The sequence below is a fragment of the Phascolarctos cinereus genome, unplaced genomic scaffold, assembly GCF_003287225.1.
Source record: "Phascolarctos cinereus isolate Bilbo 61053 unplaced genomic scaffold, phaCin_HiC Scaffold_8;HRSCAF=390, whole genome shotgun sequence".
Lineage (NCBI taxonomy): Eukaryota > Metazoa > Chordata > Mammalia > Diprotodontia > Phascolarctidae > Phascolarctos > Phascolarctos cinereus.
In genome coordinates this window covers 42,290,184-42,310,450 of record NW_027556291.1, presented here as the reverse complement: position 1 = coordinate 42,310,450, position 20,267 = coordinate 42,290,184, and the positions used below count along the sequence as shown (strand labels likewise).

At 40.3% G+C, this 20,267-nt stretch overlaps 1 protein-coding gene across 1 annotated transcript; it reads right to left on the bottom strand.

Moving 5' to 3' along the window:
• Positions 1-1,959: 1,959 nt before the first annotated feature.
• LOC110196525 (uncharacterized) lies at positions 1,960-20,067 on the bottom strand. Its single transcript, XM_078148002.1, has 2 exons — positions 3,330-20,067; positions 1,960-2,315 (listed from the first exon to the last, which is right to left on the bottom strand). Exon 1 carries the CDS (start codon positions 5,766-5,768, stop codon positions 4,746-4,748), a length of 1,023 nt encoding a protein of 340 aa, XP_078004128.1. The 5' UTR covers positions 5,769-20,067; the 3' UTR covers positions 1,960-2,315; positions 3,330-4,745.
• Between the last annotated feature and the right edge of the window lie 200 nt (positions 20,068-20,267).

Below are 20,267 nucleotides of genomic sequence, written 5' to 3'. Positions count from 1 at the left end.
AGCAGGAACCTGCTCCAACTTGTCCGGAATCTCCAGGCTTTTTCTGTTCCTGCTGGAAGTCTGTTCTAGAGGCCAGGCTGAAGGTAGGTGGAGGACTCGACTCCCCTAGTCCCCGGGATGGAGCAGGGGAAGGAAGTGCCTTTCTTTCACTTAACCAATTGTCTAGACTGGCTCCCCCCTACACCCCCAAACTTGAGGTGCTGGAAAAAAGCCAATGGGTTGTCTGCTGTATGCTGCCATCTAGTAAGAGACTCACTCTTATTGGCAGACCTGGTTTTCCTCTCTGCCTCCACCCTCCAGGCAGCTCATTTCCTCAAACCCTAGCGAGCTAGAATAGGGTCCTTTTCCTACTAAGAGCTGTCAGATAAAAGTCCTGGCTTGATGAAGGGTCCAGAGCCACCAGTAAGGGTGGGGCAGGATGGGTTTAGGGAGCTGGGAGGCCAAGGTGGGGTCTCAGTGATTTCTAGATCCTCTTCCTGGGGAGTAAGATGAGGTGATAGAGTGTAGGAGTGAGGCCTGGCAGCTTCCTTTGTGGACTTGATTCCATCAGATCCCTAACTCTGCCCTCAGAGTGCTGGCTAACTGTGGAATAAATATTGCTTGGAGATTTTTATCATTCCCGTTCCCCTTTCCAACTGATGCCAAAAACCCTCCCAAACTGAAAAAACCTGTAATGTAGCAGCAGCTGTGATTCACAGGACCAGCAGGCCTGTTCTGCGACCACCTTGCAAATTACTTGGCTATGTTTTCAATTCTTCTAAAGCAGGGGTTCTGTGTTATGGATCTCTTGAGAGTCTGCTGAAGGCAGACTTTCTTGGAATATCCTTAAATCACTAAAAGATATGTTGTATTTCAATGAGAGGTTAGTGAAAATAAAGATGAATTTGTTTTTCTGCATCCAACTTCATGGACCCTAGGTGAAGAACTCTCTTTTCTAAATGTTGGATAAAACCCCACCACCAAGGAGATGAGGGGAAGAATAAGAGAAATGGGATTCGAATGACTTTCAAACAAGATGAGTCCCATTTCCAATTCATACCTTGAGAATTAGCCAAGACTGGAGGTAGAATGTACTTGTCTCAAGGTATTTAATGTAAAGAAAGAGGCCTGCCCAGGAAGCAGGATTATTATATACTGGTAAGACACTCCTCTTCCCCACCTCCCACCAAGTAAAGTTGGTCGTGCTTACTATATAGATATCCCTACAAAAATGGAAATGATGAATTCTGGGAATTACCAAAGGATTATTATTGGGCCTTATAAAGAGGGCCAGTTAAATGTTAGATAGGTGTTTGTTTACAAATCATTAACTACTGGGGGTCGGAGGGGGTATGGGGATGAGAGGTGAATAGAGTTGGTAGAAAGCTTGAGAATTTTTAAGCTCAGGTGTGTGGAACCACTGGCATAAATAAACAAAGCAGAGGTTATCCCTAAAAATCATAGGTGTAGCTCAAATCCAGGTTTCCCAAGTGCCTCAGTGTTAAAATTGAAATCATCTGTCAGGCTAACAAGGTCTTGACTCTGTTAGGCTGAATTTCCACCATCGGATGGTGCCATGTCAAGCTGATATCGGCTGAAACTGAGGCAAAGAAAAGAATGAGCTTAATTAAACCTAGATGCAGAATCAGAGATTCAGAGGTGGGATCTAGACAAACCAGCTCGTTTTGCAAAGGATATTGTAGCCAAGACAGTTGGGTGAGTTGGTCAATCAGCTCTGGTTCTCTTTCCAGGGTCCCACTGACCAAGGAGCTTATTTACTGATAGTGAGTTTGAATGATTTCTCTGATCTTAGATGCAAGGTCCCAGGGCTGACTCCACCCCAACATGTGTTATCTTCCTAGAGCCAAGAAGAGGAAACTCTTGCCTTGCAACTGACAGTTTCAGAATTAAAAACAAAGTCTGATTCCTGATTACTTGTGTTCCAGTTCCCCTCATGAAATCATTTTCAATACCAAGAAAGTTTTTTTAAAAAGAAACCATTTATTCAGGGTACATGATCTGGGGGGAAAGGTGAGGAAAGCAGCAAGTGGTGGTTCTGCTGAAGCACCAAGGGAGTTCACAAAAGCATGATATAAACAAGGAAGGAGGGGAAACTAACAAAATGTGGTCCAAATTCAGAGATTAATAAATAGCCTGCCCTCTTGAAGCTTACAGTCTTTGGAGGTGATTTGTAGTTATGATAAAAGACATATAATTATTGAAGAAATTAATTAACAAAAGGTTTTCTTGGTGAAAAGTCATCTTCTCCGTATTCTTCTCTGGTCACGGGGCAGCAAGGTGTGGTAGGTGTCCTCAGCAGTGGGTCTGGGTTGTGACTGGTATGGGAATGAAGAAAAAAAAAAAGACACTTGTAAGTACTTGTAAGCATGATATCCTTTTAAAAACAGTATCAAATCCCTTTCCCTCTCAAGCTCTCAGTTGCCTCCTCTGTAAAATGAAATGAATGGTCTCAGGGATCTCTAAGATCCATTGGAATTCTAAATCTCATGATTCTTCTATAGAGCAAGGACCCTGGTGTGTTCAACAAACTTTATATAAGGCTATGATACAGCCATTATTTTGGGTGAGCAGTGCTTTGCTTTTGAATCTGAGACGAGGAATGTACATCCTGTTATTCTGAAATGTCACAGACCTGATTGGAAGGTCTTAAGCTCTGTGCCAGGTCAGCTGTTCCCCTATGCTGCTGGCCAACAGGCCCTCAGTTTATAATTCCAATATTGGCTCTTTTTCATTGAAGAGGAAAATAGAAATAAGTCAGACAACATCTGGGGGATATCCAGCATCCACTGACACTATAAATGTTCAAAGGACTGTCTGACACAATTCACAGAAGCACAGAATATAAGTAAATAGGTGCAAATATACCATCAGCCCAGTCAATCAGCAAAATGGAAATGACAAAACTAAGGGTTGTGTGGAAACGGTCGTACTCACAACAGCATGGTGACAACGAGAAGGGGCACAATCTTTGGAGCACAATCACACATACTACAAATGCATCATTAATTTGGCTATATCCTTTAAATGCAATGCCACTACAGGGAATATGCTTGAAGGAACTCATTAGCAACAAGGGGGAAACTTCCTCATGGTGCTTATTGCTAAAGATATTTGTAAAAAAGAAAACCTGGAAACAAACTCTTTGGGAAATGGCTAAACAGACTACAGAATGGCCCACTGCATTCCATGATGCAGAGAATGATAAGTAAGGAACATAGAGAATGAAAATAATGGCCCCCACAGAGTTTTAGATGCACACTGATTATTTAAAGGACCCGAAATCGCATGTACATGAGACATTCCCTTAAAGATACAGAAAAGACCTATACCTTCAACATGGATGATTCTGGTCCAGAAGTCCACAATGAAAGGATCCAACCAATGACCTGGAGGGCTGCTTGAGTGCTTCCATGCAGGGCTTGCACCACACCTAGAAAACAAATTATACATATTAATACACAGTCATAAGGGCTGGAAAGGCTATTTTTATATTTAAACATGTCTTTTACTGTAGACTGCTGAAAGTTTGACATTCACAGAATTGAGGTGGAAGGGACCTCAAAGGTCAACTAAATCTCAACTCGTGTTAAAAATGAGTAAATGGAGGTCTAGAGAAAAATGACAGACCAGAGAATTAAAGCAAGGACTTTCTACCTGATTCAAAATACTGTAATGTTACTTTCAGCTTTATAAAGGTGGGTGAAGTCATGTTCTGAGTATAACATTTTTCCTCTTACTTTGCAATATACTTTCCCCTAAGTGGAGACTACTTGTCATGTAGACACTGTCCAGGTGACAGAGTAGAGATTCAAACCAAGAGCATCTTCATTCCACCTGATTCCAAATCCAGTACTATTACTTTCAGCTTTATAAAAAAGGATGGGGAATAATGCCTTAAGTATAATTTTCCTCTTACTCTGCAATAGTTTCCGCTAAGTGGAGACTTCTGTCTTGTAGACAGATGTGGTATTCCTTCGCCCTACCCTGCCCAGGGATACTCTAGAATATTTACATATTCCAAATATCAAGAGAAAAATTGGGACTTACCTAAATGAAGTAGGATGTTCCCACTTACCAACACCAATTCCACTTACCAATGCCAGCCACCAAAAAAACCCCCCAAAAAACATTTGTATTCCACAAACCAAAAAGGATTAGATCTTCCAAGCATCATACAAACCCAAAAAGCTTGTATTCCACAAAGGTATTCCACACCCTGAAAAATGATGAGATCTTCCAAGCACCAAACAAAAACACCCCAAAAAAACTTGTATTCCACAAACAGTAAATTTTGTATTCCAACCAAGGAGGAGGATGAGATCTTCCAGCACCAAAAAAACCCAAAGCACAAAAAATAAAAACCAAAATACTTGTATTCCACAGAGAGAAAAAAATTGTATTCCAAACCAGGGAGTCTCTGAGATCTTCGAGCACCAAAAAAACCCAAAGCACAAAAAATAAAAACCAAAAAACATATATTCCGCAAAAAAAAAAAACTGTATTCCAAACCAGGGAGGCTGAGATCTTCCAAGCACTAAAAATAAATAAATAAATAAACAACAAGAAAGAAATCCTTATATTCCACTAATGAGGAACGATGAATTTTTGTATTCCAAATGTGATGAAACCATGATGAGGAAATCTTCCAAGGAAAAAAAAAAAGAAAGAAAACAAAGCCAAAAAAAATTGTATTCTAAACCAAGCGGGATAAGATCTTCTAAGTACCATAAAAAAAAAACAAAACATCAACCAAACAAATGAACCAAAAAAAAAAATCCCACCAAAAAACAACCCAGAGAACTTGTATTCCACAAATGAATTGTATTCCACAAACCAAGGAGGATATCTTCCAAGCACCATAAAAAAAAAAAAACCACAAACAAGCAAACCAAAAAAAAAAAAAAACCACCAAAAAACAGCCCAGAAAACTTGTATTCCACAAATGAGTTGTATTCCACAAACCAAGGACGATGATATCTTCCAAGCACCAAACAAACCCCACCGAGAGACCTTATATAAATTTTGTATTCCAGACCAAGGATGATGAAATCTTCCCAAGCACCAAAAAATAAAAATAAAAAAAAATTCCCTTGTATTCCACAAAGAACAATAAATTTTATATTCCAAACCAAGGAGGATAATGAGATCTTCCAAGCGCCAAACAAACCCCCCCCGAGAGACTTTGTATTCCACAAATGAAGAATGAGAAATTTTGTATTCCACAAACCAAGGAGGATGATGAGATCTTCGAAGCACCAAAGAAACCACCAAAAAAATTTGTATTCCACAAATGAAGAGGATATTTTGTATTCCAAATCAAGGATGATGATGATTTCTTCCAAGCACCAAAACCCCCCAAAAATCTTGTATTCCACAAATGAACAGGAACAATAAATTTTGTATTCCAAACCAAGGATGATGATGAGATCCTTCCAGGGAGCCACCCCCAAAAGAAAAACACCCCCCCAAAAAAAATCAAACAAACCCAAAAAAACTTGTATTCCACAAACCAAGGAGGATGGTTCACTCTTCCAGCCAGCAAAAAAACAAAAAGGGGCCAACAGATCTTCCAACTGCGAAATAAAAAACTTTGTATTCCACAAAGAGGGAGATGAATAATTCTCCCAGCGACCAAAAAAGAAATTTGTATTCCACAACGATTGGATCTCCAGGGTGCCAAAGGAAATTTTGTATTCCACAAGGATAAGAACTTGTATTCCACAATAAGTGAGATGGTTGTATCTCCCAGCTGCCAAAGAAAATAACATATTCCACAAACCAATAACATATTCCACAAACCATTAGCATATTCCACAAACCAAGATGGCTGATTGGATCTCATAGCAAATCAAAAAGGAAAATTGGAGCTTCCAGCCAAATTAAAAAAACAAAAACCAAAGGGGACACCTGGAAATCCAGACCAATAGTTTAAGGACTACTCCTGTCACACAAACCAAGGGGATCTACCAGCTTCTAAAATAAAGACAAACCAAAAACACACACTACTTTTCTTCCATGAAGCAAAGGGCATGACTGGATGTTCCAACTGCCAATTAAACCAACAAAAAACTGTATTGCTTAAATTAGGTGGGTCACTGATCTCCCAGCAGCATATGAAAACAATTCGTATAATAACACAATCCAAGAGGATTCATTAGATCTTACAGTAGCCAATTAAGAGCAACAACTTATCTTGCGGATATTACATAAACCGTGGGAGTTGACTAGATCTCCCAGCTGCCAATTAAAACAGCAACAACTTTTATTGCATAAAGCAAGGAAATCAACTGGATCTCCCAGCTGCCAATTAAAACAACTAGTATTACATAATCCAAGGGGATTGATTAGATCTCCTAGATACCAACTGAAGCACCAAAAACTTGTATTGCATAAGCCAATGGAGTTGACTGGTTCTCCCAACAGCCAACTAAAATAAATAACAGACCATTTTGTAATCTAAAAGGGTAATTTGCAGAGTTACCCAAAAGAACAACTTGAATTTCATAAACCAAGGAAATAGGGTTCAATTGTATCTCCCAGGAGCCAAATTTTAAACGTTTGCATTTAACAAGCAAACCCAAAGGATAGGGGAAAAGGAGTCAATAGTCTAATCCTAGCTACTAAACTGTAAAAATTTATATTTCATAAACCAAAGAGATCACCCAGCTGCCAATTTATAAACTTTTATTCTAAAAACCAAGGTATATATTTAGAAAGACCAGCCACCAAAATCAACGAAAACATTCCTTGCCAAATTAAAAAAACCAAAAACATAACACTTCTGTTACACAAACCAGTGACATTGATTACATCTCAAAGTAGCCAAATTTTAAAAACTTTATATTGCACATGACAAGAAAGGCGATGAGATCTCCCAGCTGCCAAATTAAAAAATATATTCCATGAATAAAAGGTGATTAGAACTTCCAGCTGCCAAGTGGAGGAAAAAAACCCAACAAAACACTTATATTCCAAAACCAACGAGGAATGATTACCTCTCCCAGATGCCAAATGGAAAAAAACAAACACCTTGTATTCCACAAAACAACAGATTAGAGCCTCCCAGATGCCAAATGTAATAACTAAAACAAAAATTTATATTCCACAAAATGAGAGGACTAGATCTCCCAGATGCCAAATAGGAAAAAACCTTGTATTCCACAATAGATTATATTTCCCAGATGCCAAAGTGGAAAAAAATTGCCTCGTATTCCACAAAACAGATTAGATCTCCCAGATACCAATGGAAAAAACCCTGTATTCCACAAAACACCAGATAATTAGATCTCTCAGATGAAAAATAAAAGGAAAACAAAAAACCTCGTATTCCACAAAACAAGATTATATCAACCAGCTGCCAATTTTTAAAAATTATATTCCACAAATAAGAGGGGACTAATAGATCTCCAAGCTGCAAAACAGAACAACCAAATTTGTATTCCACAAATGAAGGGGGGTGATTAGATCTCCCAGTTGACAAATCTTAAAATTGTATTCCACAAATCAAGGAACATGATTGGATCTTTTAGCTGCCAATTTTCTATAAAACCAACATTTGTGTTCCACAAATGAAGGGGAACGTTGAGATCTCCCAGCTGCCAAATTGAAAGAAAAAACAAGGAACAAAAAACAAAAACCAACACTTGGTATTCCACAAATGAAGGGGAACGTTGAGATCTCCCAGCTGCCAAATTTTAAAATTATCGTATTCCACAAATCAAGGAGGATGATTGGATCTCCTAATGGCCAATTTCATTTTCAACCCAACACTTGTATTCCACAAATGAAGCAGGATGATGTATGTCCCGGCTGCCACATTTTAAAATTTTGTATTCCACAAATCAAGGAGGATGATTGGCTCTCCTAGCTATGAAATGAAAAACAAAAACAAAACCCCCCTCCCCAAAACCCAACACTTCTATTCTACAAACTAAAAGAGATCTCCCAACTGCCAAATTGGGGCGGGGGGAGAGGAAATCTTATTGCAGAAAGCAGGGAAAATGATTAGTTCTCCCAGCTGCCAAATTTAAAAAATTTGTATTCCACAAATCAAAGAGGTTGACTGGATCTCCTAGCTGCCAAATTAAAACAAAAGAAAACAAAACTAACAATTGTATTTGATCTCCCAGATACCAAATCAAAAAGAAAAAATTTGTATTCCACAAAGGTGGTTGATTAAATCTTATCAGCCAATTTTTTAAAAAATTGTATTACAAAACCAAAAAGGACAATTATGTTGCCCAGCTGCCAGTTATAAACTTGTATTCCACAGATCAAAGGGATGACTGGATCTTTCAAATGCCAATTCAAAAACATTTACATTTCCTAGATCAAGGAGGATGACTGGATCTACCAGCTGGAAAATTTTAAAAATTTGTATTCCACAGATAAAAAAGGCGATTGGCTCTTCCAGTCACCAATTTTCAAAAATTTGTATTCCACAGATCAAGGGGAATTGGATCCCAGAGTCACCAATAAAACAAAACCATTAATTCCAGAAACCAAGGAGGGAGGATTAGAGTGCCTAGCTGTCAAATTTTTAAGAAAGCTTGTATTCCACAAGAAATAAGGGAATGATTGGATGTCTGAGCTGATAGACAAGTTTGCATTCCACAAATTTTTGAAAAAAACTTGTATTCCATAAAACCAAGGAGGATGGGTTGGGTCTCCCAGCAGCCAAATAATTTGTATTCCACAAAACGTGAAGAAGACTTCATTTCCCAGAAGGCACATAAAAATGTTGTGATCAGTACCTAGAGAAAAAGTGGCACTTACCAAAGCCACAAAAAAAAATTACAAATTTGTATTATACTTACCAATCAATACTTACCAACAGAAAATTAAGAATCTGTACTTATGGCCATCAAGTGGAAAAAGCAGATTCCAAAAAAAAAAAAAACAATAAGGGGAGAAAATCCACATCCCATTAAACCAAGTATGGTGGAGAGGGAACTTTTATTTTAGCTTCCAGGGAGAAAAACTGATGAAAAAATTCAAGAAACTAGGGAAAAAACACAAGAATCAGACTCCAAAAACCAAACACAGGGAAAAAAATGTGCAGATTCTGGAAACCACGCAGGAAAAAAGAAAATTGAAGAAACTAAGCACAGGAAAAAAATTGACGATTCCAGAACCCAAGCATGAAAAAATATTTCCAGAAATTAAGCATAACATAAACTTGTAAATTTCAAAAACCAGGTGGGGGAAAAATTATATTCCAGAAATAAAGGAGAAAAACATTTATATTCCAAAAACCAAGCACAACACAAAATTGTAGATTTGGAAAAAAAAACAGGTTAAAAAAAAGGAGATTCCAGAAACCAGGCAGGGAAAAAAAATTCCAGAAACCAAGCACAGGACAAAACTGTAGATTTTAAAAACCAGGCAGGGAAAAATTAATATTCCAGAAATCAAGCACAGGACAAAATTCCAGAAACAAAGCGGGGGGGGGGAAATCCGCCAACTCCTACTAGGGAGGAAAAAAACATGAGAGTGTGTGTGTGGGTGTGTGCTCCAGAAACCAAGCATAGGGGAAAAAATTTATAGATTCCAGAAACCAGGCACAATAAATACAACTTATATTCTAGAAACCCAAGGGAGGGACAACAATGTCAGAAACCAAATGGAGGGGAAAAAAATTCTAGAAGTCAATCAGAGAAGGCGGGAATTATATTCTGGAACCTGAGTGGGTTTATAAGATTGTAGATTCCACGTAAAATGTATACATGGAACTCCATGTACATTGTGGATTCCAGAAACCATGCAAGAAAAAAAAAATTGTGATCCCATGAACCAAGTGGGGATAAAATTGAGTCTTCAAAAACCAGGCAAAATATATTTTCTTCTCTGGATGCCAAATTTCCAGAATACTTACCTGTCTGGACACTAATTTCCTATAACATTTGGATTTCTCAACATCAAGTGAAATGCTTGCCTCTCCAGAAGGCAATGAGATATTTTTTGCCTCTGACTCCCATAAAACAAGTAGAATATTTGATTCATCAGAAAATGACTAAAATACTTGCATCAAGGAAAATACTACAATTTCCCAGAATATTTGTATTTCCGGACACCAAGTGAAATGCTTGCATCTCCAGAAGGCAAGGTGACTTTTTGCCTTTCCAAACACCTGTGACTCCCATAAGAGTAGAATATTTGATTCTCCAGAAAAAGATTGAAATACTTGCATCAAGGGAAATACTGGAATCACCTAGAATGATGCTTGCCTCTCTAGAATGTGATGAGACTTTTTGCCTCTGACTCCATAAAACAAGTAGAATATTTGATTCTCCAGAAAATGATCAAAATACTTGCATTAAGAGAAGTATTGGAATTTCCTAGAATATTTGCCTTTCCAGACACCAAGTGGAATGCTTGCATCTTCAGAAGGCAATGAGACTTTTTTCCTCTGACTCTCATAAAACAAGTAGAATATTTGATTCTCCTGACAATAATTGGAATGCTTTCACCAAGGGGAACATTGGAATTTCCTAGAATATTTGCATTTCCAGACACCAAGTGGAATGTTTGCCTTCCCAGAATGCAATGAGACTTTTTATCTCTGACTTCATAAAACAAGTAGAATATTTGACTCTGCAGAAAATGATGAAATACTTGCATCAAAGGAAATATTGGAATTTCCTAGAATATTTGCATTTCCAGACAAGTGGATGTATGCCTCTTCAGAAGACAAGTTTTTTTTTCTTTTTTACCTCTCCAAACACCTGTGACTCCCATAAAACAAGTGGAATGTTTGATTCTTCAGAAAATGATTAGAATACTTGCACCAAGGGAAATATTGTAATTTCCTAGAATATTTGCATTTCCAGATACCAAGTGGAATGTTTGCCTCTCCAGAAGGCAAGGAGACTTTTTGCCTTTCCCAACATCTGTGATTCCCATAAAAGAAATAGAATATTTGATTCTCCAGAAAATGATTGGAATACTTGCATCAAAGGAAATACTGGAATTGCCTAGAATATTTGTATTTCTGAACACCAAATGGAATGCTTGCCTTTCCAGAATGCAATGAGACTTTTTGCCTCTGACTCCATAAAACAAAAAATTTCCTAGAATATTTGCATTTCCAGACAAGTGGATGCATGCCTCTCTACAAGGGTTTTTTTTTTCACTTTTTACCTCTTCAAACACCACTGACTCCCATAAAACAAGTAGAATCTTTGATTCTCCAGTAAATGATTGGAATACTTGCATCAAGGGAAATATTGTAATTTCCTGGAATATTGACATTTCCGGATGCCAAGTGGAAGTTCTCATCAACCTCTCCAGAAGGCAATGAGACTTTTTGCCTCAGACTCCCGTAAAACAAATAGAATATTTGATTCTCCAGAAAATGACTGGAATACTTGCATCAAGTGAAATACTGTAATCTCCTGGAATCTGGACACCAACTGGAATGCTTGCCTGTCTGGAAAGCAAGGGAACCTCTTCCGAAAGCAAGAAGTCTTTTTTGCTCTCCATAAATCTGTGACTCTGTAAAACAAGTAGAATATCTGATTTTCCAGAAAATCACTGAGATATTTGCATCAAGGGAAATAGTGTAATTTGATTATATCTTCATTCATAAAGGAAATGATTCCATATTGAGTCATCACATTTTTAGGATGGCATCTCTAGTCACAAAAGGCATCTCTTGGCATCAAGGGAAATCTGGTTTGGGTACATCAAGAGGAACGTAGACATCACATGGCATCAAGGGGAATAGTTGAATAACTTTATCACCAAGGACCAAAAGGGCAGTAATCATTTTTCACATTAGCCTCGCAGAGCCCAAGAAGAATACTTACTTCACTAGGCATAAGACAATACTTACATCACTATGGACCACTGAGAATCTTTGAGTCTCCAGGAACCAAGGGTAATGCATGCTTCTGTAGACATAGAGGGATCTTCAGACACAGGGCAATACTTGCCTCTCCAGTCACCAAGGAGAATTCTTTTTCTTTTTTTACCTCCTCTAGGCACCAAAATAAATCTTTTTTTTTTCTCTCCAGGTACCAAGAAGAATCCTTTTCTCCTTAGGCACCAAGAAGAATCTTTTTTTCCTTAGGCACCAAGAGGAATCCATTTTTTCTTTAGGTGCCAAAAGGAATCCCTTTTTTTGTCTTAGGCAGCAAAAGAAATCCTATTTGTTCCTTAGGCATCAAGAGGAATCCTTTTGTTTCCAGGCATAGGATAACACATCTGCCTCTGGCCAGCCCAAGAAGAATACTGACTTCACTAGGCATAGAACAATACTTGTATCTCCATGGACCATTGAGAATCCTGAGTCTCCAGGTACCAAGGGTAATGCATGCTTCTGTAGACATAAAAGGATCTCCAGACACAGGATAATGCTTGCCTCTCCAGGAACCAAGAGGAATTTTTTTTTAACTCCTCCAGGCACCAAAAGAAATCTTTTTTTCCCCTCCAGGTACTGAGAGGAATCCTGTTTTTCCCTCCAGGGACCAAGAGGAATCCTTTTTATCTTTAGGCACCAAGAAGACTCTTTTTTTTAATTTAGGTACCAAGAAGAATCCTTTTCTCCTTAGGCACCAAGAGAAATCCTTTTTTTCTTTAGGCACCAAGAAGAATCCTTTTCTCCTTACGTACCTAGAAGAATCTTTTTTTCCTTAGGCACCAAGAGGAATCCTTTTCTTTTCTCCAGGCACCAAAAGAAATCCTTTTGTCTCCAGGCACAGGATAGATAACACATCTGCCTCTTGGGAGCCCAAGAAGAATACTGATCCAGTCACCAAGAGGAATTCTTTTTTTTTTTTTAACCTCCTCCAGGTACCAAGAGGAATCCTTTTTTTCCTTAGGCACCAAGAGGAATCCGTTTTTTCTTTAGGTGCCAAAAGGAATCCTTTTTTTTTGTCTTAGGCAGCAAAAGAAATCCTATTTGTTCCTTAGGCATCAAGAGGAATCCTTTTGTTTCCAGGCATAGGATAACACATCTGCCTCTGGCCAGCCCAAGAGCATAGAACAATACATGCATCTCCATGGACCATTGAGAATCCTTGAGTCTCCAGGTACCAAGGGTAATGCATGCTTCTGTAGACATAAAGGGATCTCCAGACACAGGGTAATGCTTGCCTCTCCAGGAACCAAGAGGAATTTTTTTTTAACTCCTCCAGGAAGCAAAACAAATCTTTTTTTTCCCTCCAGGTACCAAGAGGAATTGTTCTTTTCTTTAGGCACCAAGAAGAATCCTTTTTTTCTTTAGGCACCAAGAAGAATCCTTTTCTCCTTAGGCACCAAGAGAAATCCATTTTTTCTTTGGCACCAAGAATCTTTTTTTTCCTTAGGCACCAAGAGGAATCCTTTTCTTTTCTCCAGGCACCAAAAGAAATCCTTTTGTCTCCAGGCACAGGATAGATAACACATCTGCCTCTTGGGAGCCCAAGAAGAATACTGATCCAGTCACCAAGAAGAATTCTTTTTTTTTTTTAACCTCCTCCAGGCACCAAAAGAAATCTTTTTTTTTCCCCTCTAGGTACCAAGAGGAATCTTTTTTTCCCCCTCCAGATACCAAGAGGAATCCTTTTTTTCTATGTACCAAGAAGAAACTTTTTTTTCTTTAGATACCAAGAAGAATCCTTTTCTCCTTAGGCACCAGGAGGAATCCTTTTCTCCTTAGGCACCAGGAGGAATCCTTTTCTCCTTTAGGTACCAAGAAGAATCCTTTTCTCCTAAGCACCAAGAGGAATCTTTTTTCCCTTCCAGGTACCAAGAGGAGTCCTTTTTGTCTTTAGGCACCAAGAGGAATCCTTTTTTTCTTTAGGTACCAAGAAAGAATCCTTTTCTTTTCTCCAGGCACCAAAAGAAATCCTTTTGTTTCCAGGGATAAGATAAAACATCTGCCCCTGGACAGCCCAAAAACAATACTGACTTCACTAGGCATAGGACAATACTTGCATCTCCATGGACCATTGAGAATCCTTGAGTCTCCCCAGGTACCATGGGCAATGCATGTTTCTGTAGATACAGAGGGATCTCCAGACACAGAGTAGTACTTGCCTCTTCAGTCACCAAGAGGAATTTTTTTTTCCTCCTCCAGGCACCAAAAGAAATCTTTTTCCCCCCTCCAGATACCAAGAGGAATCCCTTTTTTCCTTTAGGCATCAAGAGGAATCCTTTTCTCCTTAGGCACCAGGAGGGATCCTTTTTTTCCTTTAGGTACCAAGAAGATTCCTTTTCTCCCTAAACACCAAGAGGAATCCTTTTTTTTTCTTTAGGCATCAAGAGGAATCCTTTTCTCCTTAGGCACCAAGAGAAATCTTTTTTTTCTTTAGGTACCAAGAAGAATCCTTTTCTCCCTAAGCACCAAGAGGAATCCTTTTTTTCTTCAGGTACCAAGAAGAATCCTTTTCTCTGTAAGCACCAAGAGGAATTGTTTTTTTCCCCTCCAGGTACCAAGAGGAATCCCTTTTTTTCTTTAGGCATCAAGAGGAATCTTTTTCTCCTTAGGCACCAGGAGGAATCCTTTTTTTCTTTAGGTACCAAGAAGAATCCTTTTCTCCCTCAGCACCAAGAGAAATCCTTTTTTTCTTTAGGCATCAAGAAGAATCCTTTTTTTCTTTAGGTACCAAGAAGAATCCTTTTCTTTTCTCCAGGCACCAAAAGAAATCCTTTTGTTTCCAGGGATAAGATAAAACATCTGCCCCTGGACAGCCCAAAAACAATACTGACTTCACTAGGCATAGGACAATACTTGCATCTCCATGGACCATTGAGAATCGTTGAGTCTCCCCAGGTACCAAGGGCAATGCATGTTTCTGTAGATATAGAGAGATGTCCAGACACAGGGTAGTACTTGCCTCTCCAGTCACCAAGAGGAATTTTTTTTTCCTCCTCCAGGCACCAAAAGAAATTTTTTTTTTCCCCTCCAGGTACCAAGAGGAATCCCTTTTTTTCTTTAGGCATCAAGAGGAATCCTTTTCTCCCTAGGTACCAGAAGGAATCCTTTTTTTCCTTTAGGTAGCAAGAAGAATCCTTTTCTCCCTAAGCACCAAGAGGAATCTTTTTTTTTCCCCTCCAGGTACCAAGAGGAGTGCTTTTTGTCTTTAGGCATCAAGAAGAATCCTTTTCTCCCTAAGCACCAAGAGGAATTGTTTCTTTCCCCTCCAGGTACCAAGAGGAATCCCTTTTTTTCTTTAGGCATCAAGAAGAATTCTTTTCTCCCTCAGCACCAAGAAGAATCTTTTTTTTTCCCTCCACATACCAAGAGGAATCCTTGTTTTCTTTAGGCATCAAGAAGAATTCTTTTCTCCCTCAGCACCAAGAAGAATCTGTTTTTTTCCCTCCACATACCAAGAGGAATCCTTTTTTTCTTTAGACATCAAGAGGAATCCTTTTCTCCTTAAGGCACCAGGAGGAATCTTTTTTTTCTTTAGGCATCAAGAGGAATCCTTTTCTCTTTAGGCACCAGGAGGAATCCTTTTTTTCTTTAGTTACCAAGAAGAATCCTTTTCTTCCTAAGCACCAAGAGGAATCCTTTTTTTCTTTAGGTACCAAGAAGAATCCTTTTCTCCCTAAGTACCAAGAGGAATCCTTTTTTTTCTTTAGGTACCAAAAGGAATCCTTTTCTCCTTAGGCACTAAGAGGAATGTTTTTTTTTTCCCTCCAGGTGCCAACAAGGATCTTTTTTCTTTAAGCATTAAGAGGAATCCTTTTCTTTTCTCAAGGCAACAAAAGAAATCCTTGTCTCCAGGAACAAGATAAAACCATCTGCCTCTGGTGAGGCCAAGAAGAATACTGACTTCAGTAGGCATAGGACAATACTTACCTCTCTGTGGATCATTGAAAATCCTTGAGTCTGCAAGTGCCAACGGTAATGCATACTTCTGTACACATAGAGGGGTCTCCAGACACAGGGTAATGCTTGCCTCTCTAGGCACCAAGAGGAATCTTATTTTGCCCTCTAGTTACCACGAAGAATCCTTTTTTTCTTTAGGCACCAAGAGGAATCCTCTTATATTCTCCAGGCACCAAAAGAAATCCTTGTCTCCAGGCACAGGATATATAACACATGTGCCTCTTGAGAGCCCAAGAATACTGATTTCACTAAGCATAGGACAATACTTAAGGGGCAGTTGGGTGGCTCAGTGGATAGAGCACTGGCCCTCAAGTCAGGAGGACCTGAGTTCAAATCCAGCCTCAGATATATAACACTCACTAGCTGTGTGACTCTGGGCCAGTCACTTTACCCCAATTGCCTAAAAACAAAACAAAACAAAACATAGGACATTACTTACATCTCTGTGGACCATTGAGAATTCCCGAGTCTCCAGATACCAAGGGTAATGCATGCTTCTGTAGACACAGAGGAATCTCCAGACACAGGGTAATACTTGTCTCTCCAGGCATAAAGAGGAATCTCCCTTCAAGCACCCAGAGGAATACTTTTTTTTCCTCTAGGCACCAAGAAGGATTCTTTTTTCCCTTCAGGTACCAAGATGAGTCTTTTTTTTCCCCTTCAGAAACAGAATATTCCTTTTTTCCCCTCCAGGCACCAAAAGGACTCCTTTTTTCCCCTTAGAGCAATCATTTTTTCTTTCACCTCCAGGTACCAAGAGAAATCTTTTTTTTCCTCCGGGGATCAGGAAGAATGCTTATTATCTCTCTTTTTTTTTTTTAAATTCTCCAGGCACCAAGAAGAATCTCCTCTCCTTCCAAGTACTAAAAGGAATATTTTTTTTTCCTTCAAGGCATCAGGAGGAATTTTTCCCCCTCCACAGATACCTAGAGGAATCCTTTTTCTTTGTTGAGGGATGAAGAGGAATGCTTTTTTCCTTTAGGCACCAAGAGGAATCCTTTTTCTTTGTTGAGGGATGAAGAGGGATCCTTTTTTCCTTTAGGCACCAAGAGGAATCCTTTTTTTTCCCTCCAAGTGAGAGGAATCTTTTTCTTTCCTCCAGGCACCAAGAGGAAACATCTTCTCCCTATGTACCAACGCAATTGTGAATTATTATTTATCATCTATTAATGTTTGAACCTATCTTTATGGGGCTAAAACATCATCTAACCCAAAAATCTTACTGTAGAGGTCAGGTTGACCTCAGAGAGGCAAATGATTGTGAGAACTGGTTAGATCCCAGCCAGTGTTTGTTTCGGGTCCCCTCAGCTCTTGTTTTGGGTTCTCCAAAATAGATTGACTTAACTGCCGAGGTACATATCAAATTGCCCTTCTCTTGGAGACTACCTACTGCCTAGGTGAAGCCAATTAGGTAAATGTCCTTCAGCCTTTGTCTGAACTCTAAAAGTAACCTCACAAAAGACTTGGCTAAGAAGTCACCACCCCCATCTTCTTTGTGGCTTTCTACCAAATGCCCTAATAAATTTTTTTCTAAAACTAATTTAGGGGGTTGCTCTTGCAAAACAACAGAATCCTTTTCTTCACAGGTGGAGGGCAATAATTACATCTCCAGGGACCCAGGGGAATCTTTGAGCGTCCTGGCACCAAAAAGAATGCATGTTTCTGACTATACCAAAGAGAAATACTTGCTTTTCCAGGAACAGGCCAATACTTTCTTCTGTAGAAATAAGACAAAACTCAGGTCTCCAAGCACAAAAGCACCAAGAGGAATCCTTCTGTCTCTAGGCCTAAGGTAATACCTCTGTTTCAAAAGAAATACTTCTCTAGGCACAGGACAGTACTATTTGCTATTTTATTTCTTCTGTTGTGTTTTGTTTCCTCTTTCTCATGGTTCCTCCTATTGGTTCTAATTCTTCCTTACAACATCACTAATGTGAAAATATGTTTAATAGGAACGTATATGGATAGCCTATATCAGATTGCTTGCCATCTTGGGGAGGGAGGTGGAGAGGAAGGGAGAGAAAAAATTAAAACTCAAAAGCTTAAGGAAGTGATTGTTGATAATTCAAAATAAATTAAAATTTTTTAAAAAGTCTTCAAAAAAAATGCTTACATCTCCAAAAGGTACATGCTTGAGTGTACAGGCACTGGGAGAATGTGTGCTTCTGCTGAAAGAGAGTACTTGGGTCTCTAGGGTCACAGAAATACTTGGGTTCTGCCTTTGAGATTCTTTGGAATTGGATTGGATTTTTGTGTCTCTTGACCTCCAGCAAAAGACTTGTATCCACACTCAAAGGGAATGCTTATCTTGATACCAGGTGGAAGGCTTGGGTCTCTTGACTTCAGACACAATGCTTGCTGATCTGGTATCCAAGCAGACTATTTCCTGTTGCTCACTCCCAGTGGAAGTTGTTTCTCTTACCTCCAAGCGTTTCTTGGTGATCCTGACTCCCAGTGGAAGATTTCTTTCTTAACTCCAGAAGCAATGCTTAGTGATCCTGAATGCGGGTGGAGTGCTACCTCCTCCTGATTCTAGTAGAAGACGTGTCCTGGCTCCATGTGGAATGTTTCCAGCTCCAGACTCCCAAGGGAAGATTTGGATCCGAGTGGAATATTTCCTGCTCCACTAAATATAAGGCTTGTATCTTCTAACTTCAAGTGGAATGTTCACTGATCTCCGTGAGTATGACTGAGTCTCCTAATTCCAAGGGAATGTTTTCTGATCCTGATTCCAATGGAAGGCTTCTGTCTCCAGGTACAGGTCAGCACTTGCATCTTAAGGGAATCCCCAATTCTCCAGGAACAGAAGGAAACGAGTGTTTCTGGAGACAATGGGCAACATCTGCTTCTAGATAAGCACAGGTGTTGGCTTCACCACCCACAAAAGGCAAGAACCAAGAGGAAAGGGGAATGGAGCCTTGAGCCTCATAGCACCAAGAAGAATGCTTGTGTCCTGTCTTCAAGTGTGATGCTTCTGCCTCCTTGAAACTCCTGTAATTAAATAGAATACTAGTATGCAAACAAGGGAGATATTTAAATAATACTTACCAAGAAGGATACTCACCAGACATTGCCCCTGACTTGAAGTGGGATTTTTGTGTCTTGACTTATTGTAGAAAGCTTGTTGCTCTTGATTAAATGGAGGACTTGTGTTTCTTGATTCCAAGTTGAATGATTGCTACCTGAGACTCTGAATAGGATGCTAGTCTCTCCTGACACCCAGTGGATTGTGTTGTATCTGGACTCCAAGTTTGAAGTATGCACACTCTACTTACCAGTGCAGTCCTTGATTTCAGGTCCTGGGGTCTATGTGGAGTGCAAGTAGAACTCATGTATCCTGATTCCCAGGAAATTCTCACTGCAACTAACTCCAAGGTAAAGGCTTCTGTCACTTCGGTCCAGGTGTAACTTTTGTGGCATGGGTGCTGGCTCCTGGTAGAAGGCCTCCTGAGGCTTGGGTCCTGGGTATTGGCTCCAGGGGCAAGGCCTAAAGCTTGGGTCCTGACTTCTGGTTCCTGGTGAAAGACCTGGGGCTTGGGTTCAGGGTCCTGGCTCCTAGTGGAAGGCCTGAGGATGGGGTCTTGGGTCCTAGGGTCTTGAGTCCTGGTAGAAAGCCTGAGGCTTGGGTCCTGGGTATTGGGTCCCAGTGGAAGGCTTGAGGCTGGGATCTTGGGTCCTAGGGTCTTGATTCCTGGTGGAAAGCCTGAGACTTGGGTCCTGGGTCCTGACTCCTGGTGGAGAGCCTGAGGTTGGGGTCTTGAGTCCTGGTGGAAGCTGAGGCTTGGGGTCCTGGGCATTGGGTCCTAGTGGAAGGCCTGAGGATGGGGTCTTGGGTCCTAGGGTCTTGATTCCTGGTGGAAAGCCTGAGACTTGGGTCCTGGGTCCTGACTCCTGGTGGAGAGCCTGAGGTTGGGGTCTTGAGTCCTGGTGGAAGCTGAGGCTTGCGGTCCTGGGCATTGGGTCCTAGTGGAAGCTGAGGGTTTGGGTCCTGGGCATTGGGTCCTAGTGGAAGGCCTGAGGATGGGGTCTTGGGTCCTAGGGTCTTGAGTCCTGGTGGAAAGCCTGAGACTTGGGTCCTGGGTCCTGACTCCTGGTAGGAGGCCTGAGGATGGGGTCTTGGATCCTAGGATCTTGAGTCCTGGTGGAAAGCCTGAGACTTGGGTCCTGGGTCCTGATTCCTGGTGGAAAGCCTGAGGTTGGGGTCTTGAGTCCTGGTGGAAGCTGAGGCTTGCAGTCCTGGGCATTGGGTCCTAGTGGAAGCTGAGGTTGGGTCCTGGGTATTGGGTCCTAGTGGAAGGCCTGAGGCTAGGTCTTGGGTCCTAGGTCTTGAGTCCTGGTGGAAAGCCTGAGACTTCGGTCCTGGGTCCTGACTCCTGGTGGAAGGCCTGAGGTTGGGGTCCTAGTTCCTGGTTCCTAGAAGGCCTGAGTCCTGGGTCCTGGCTCCCAGTGG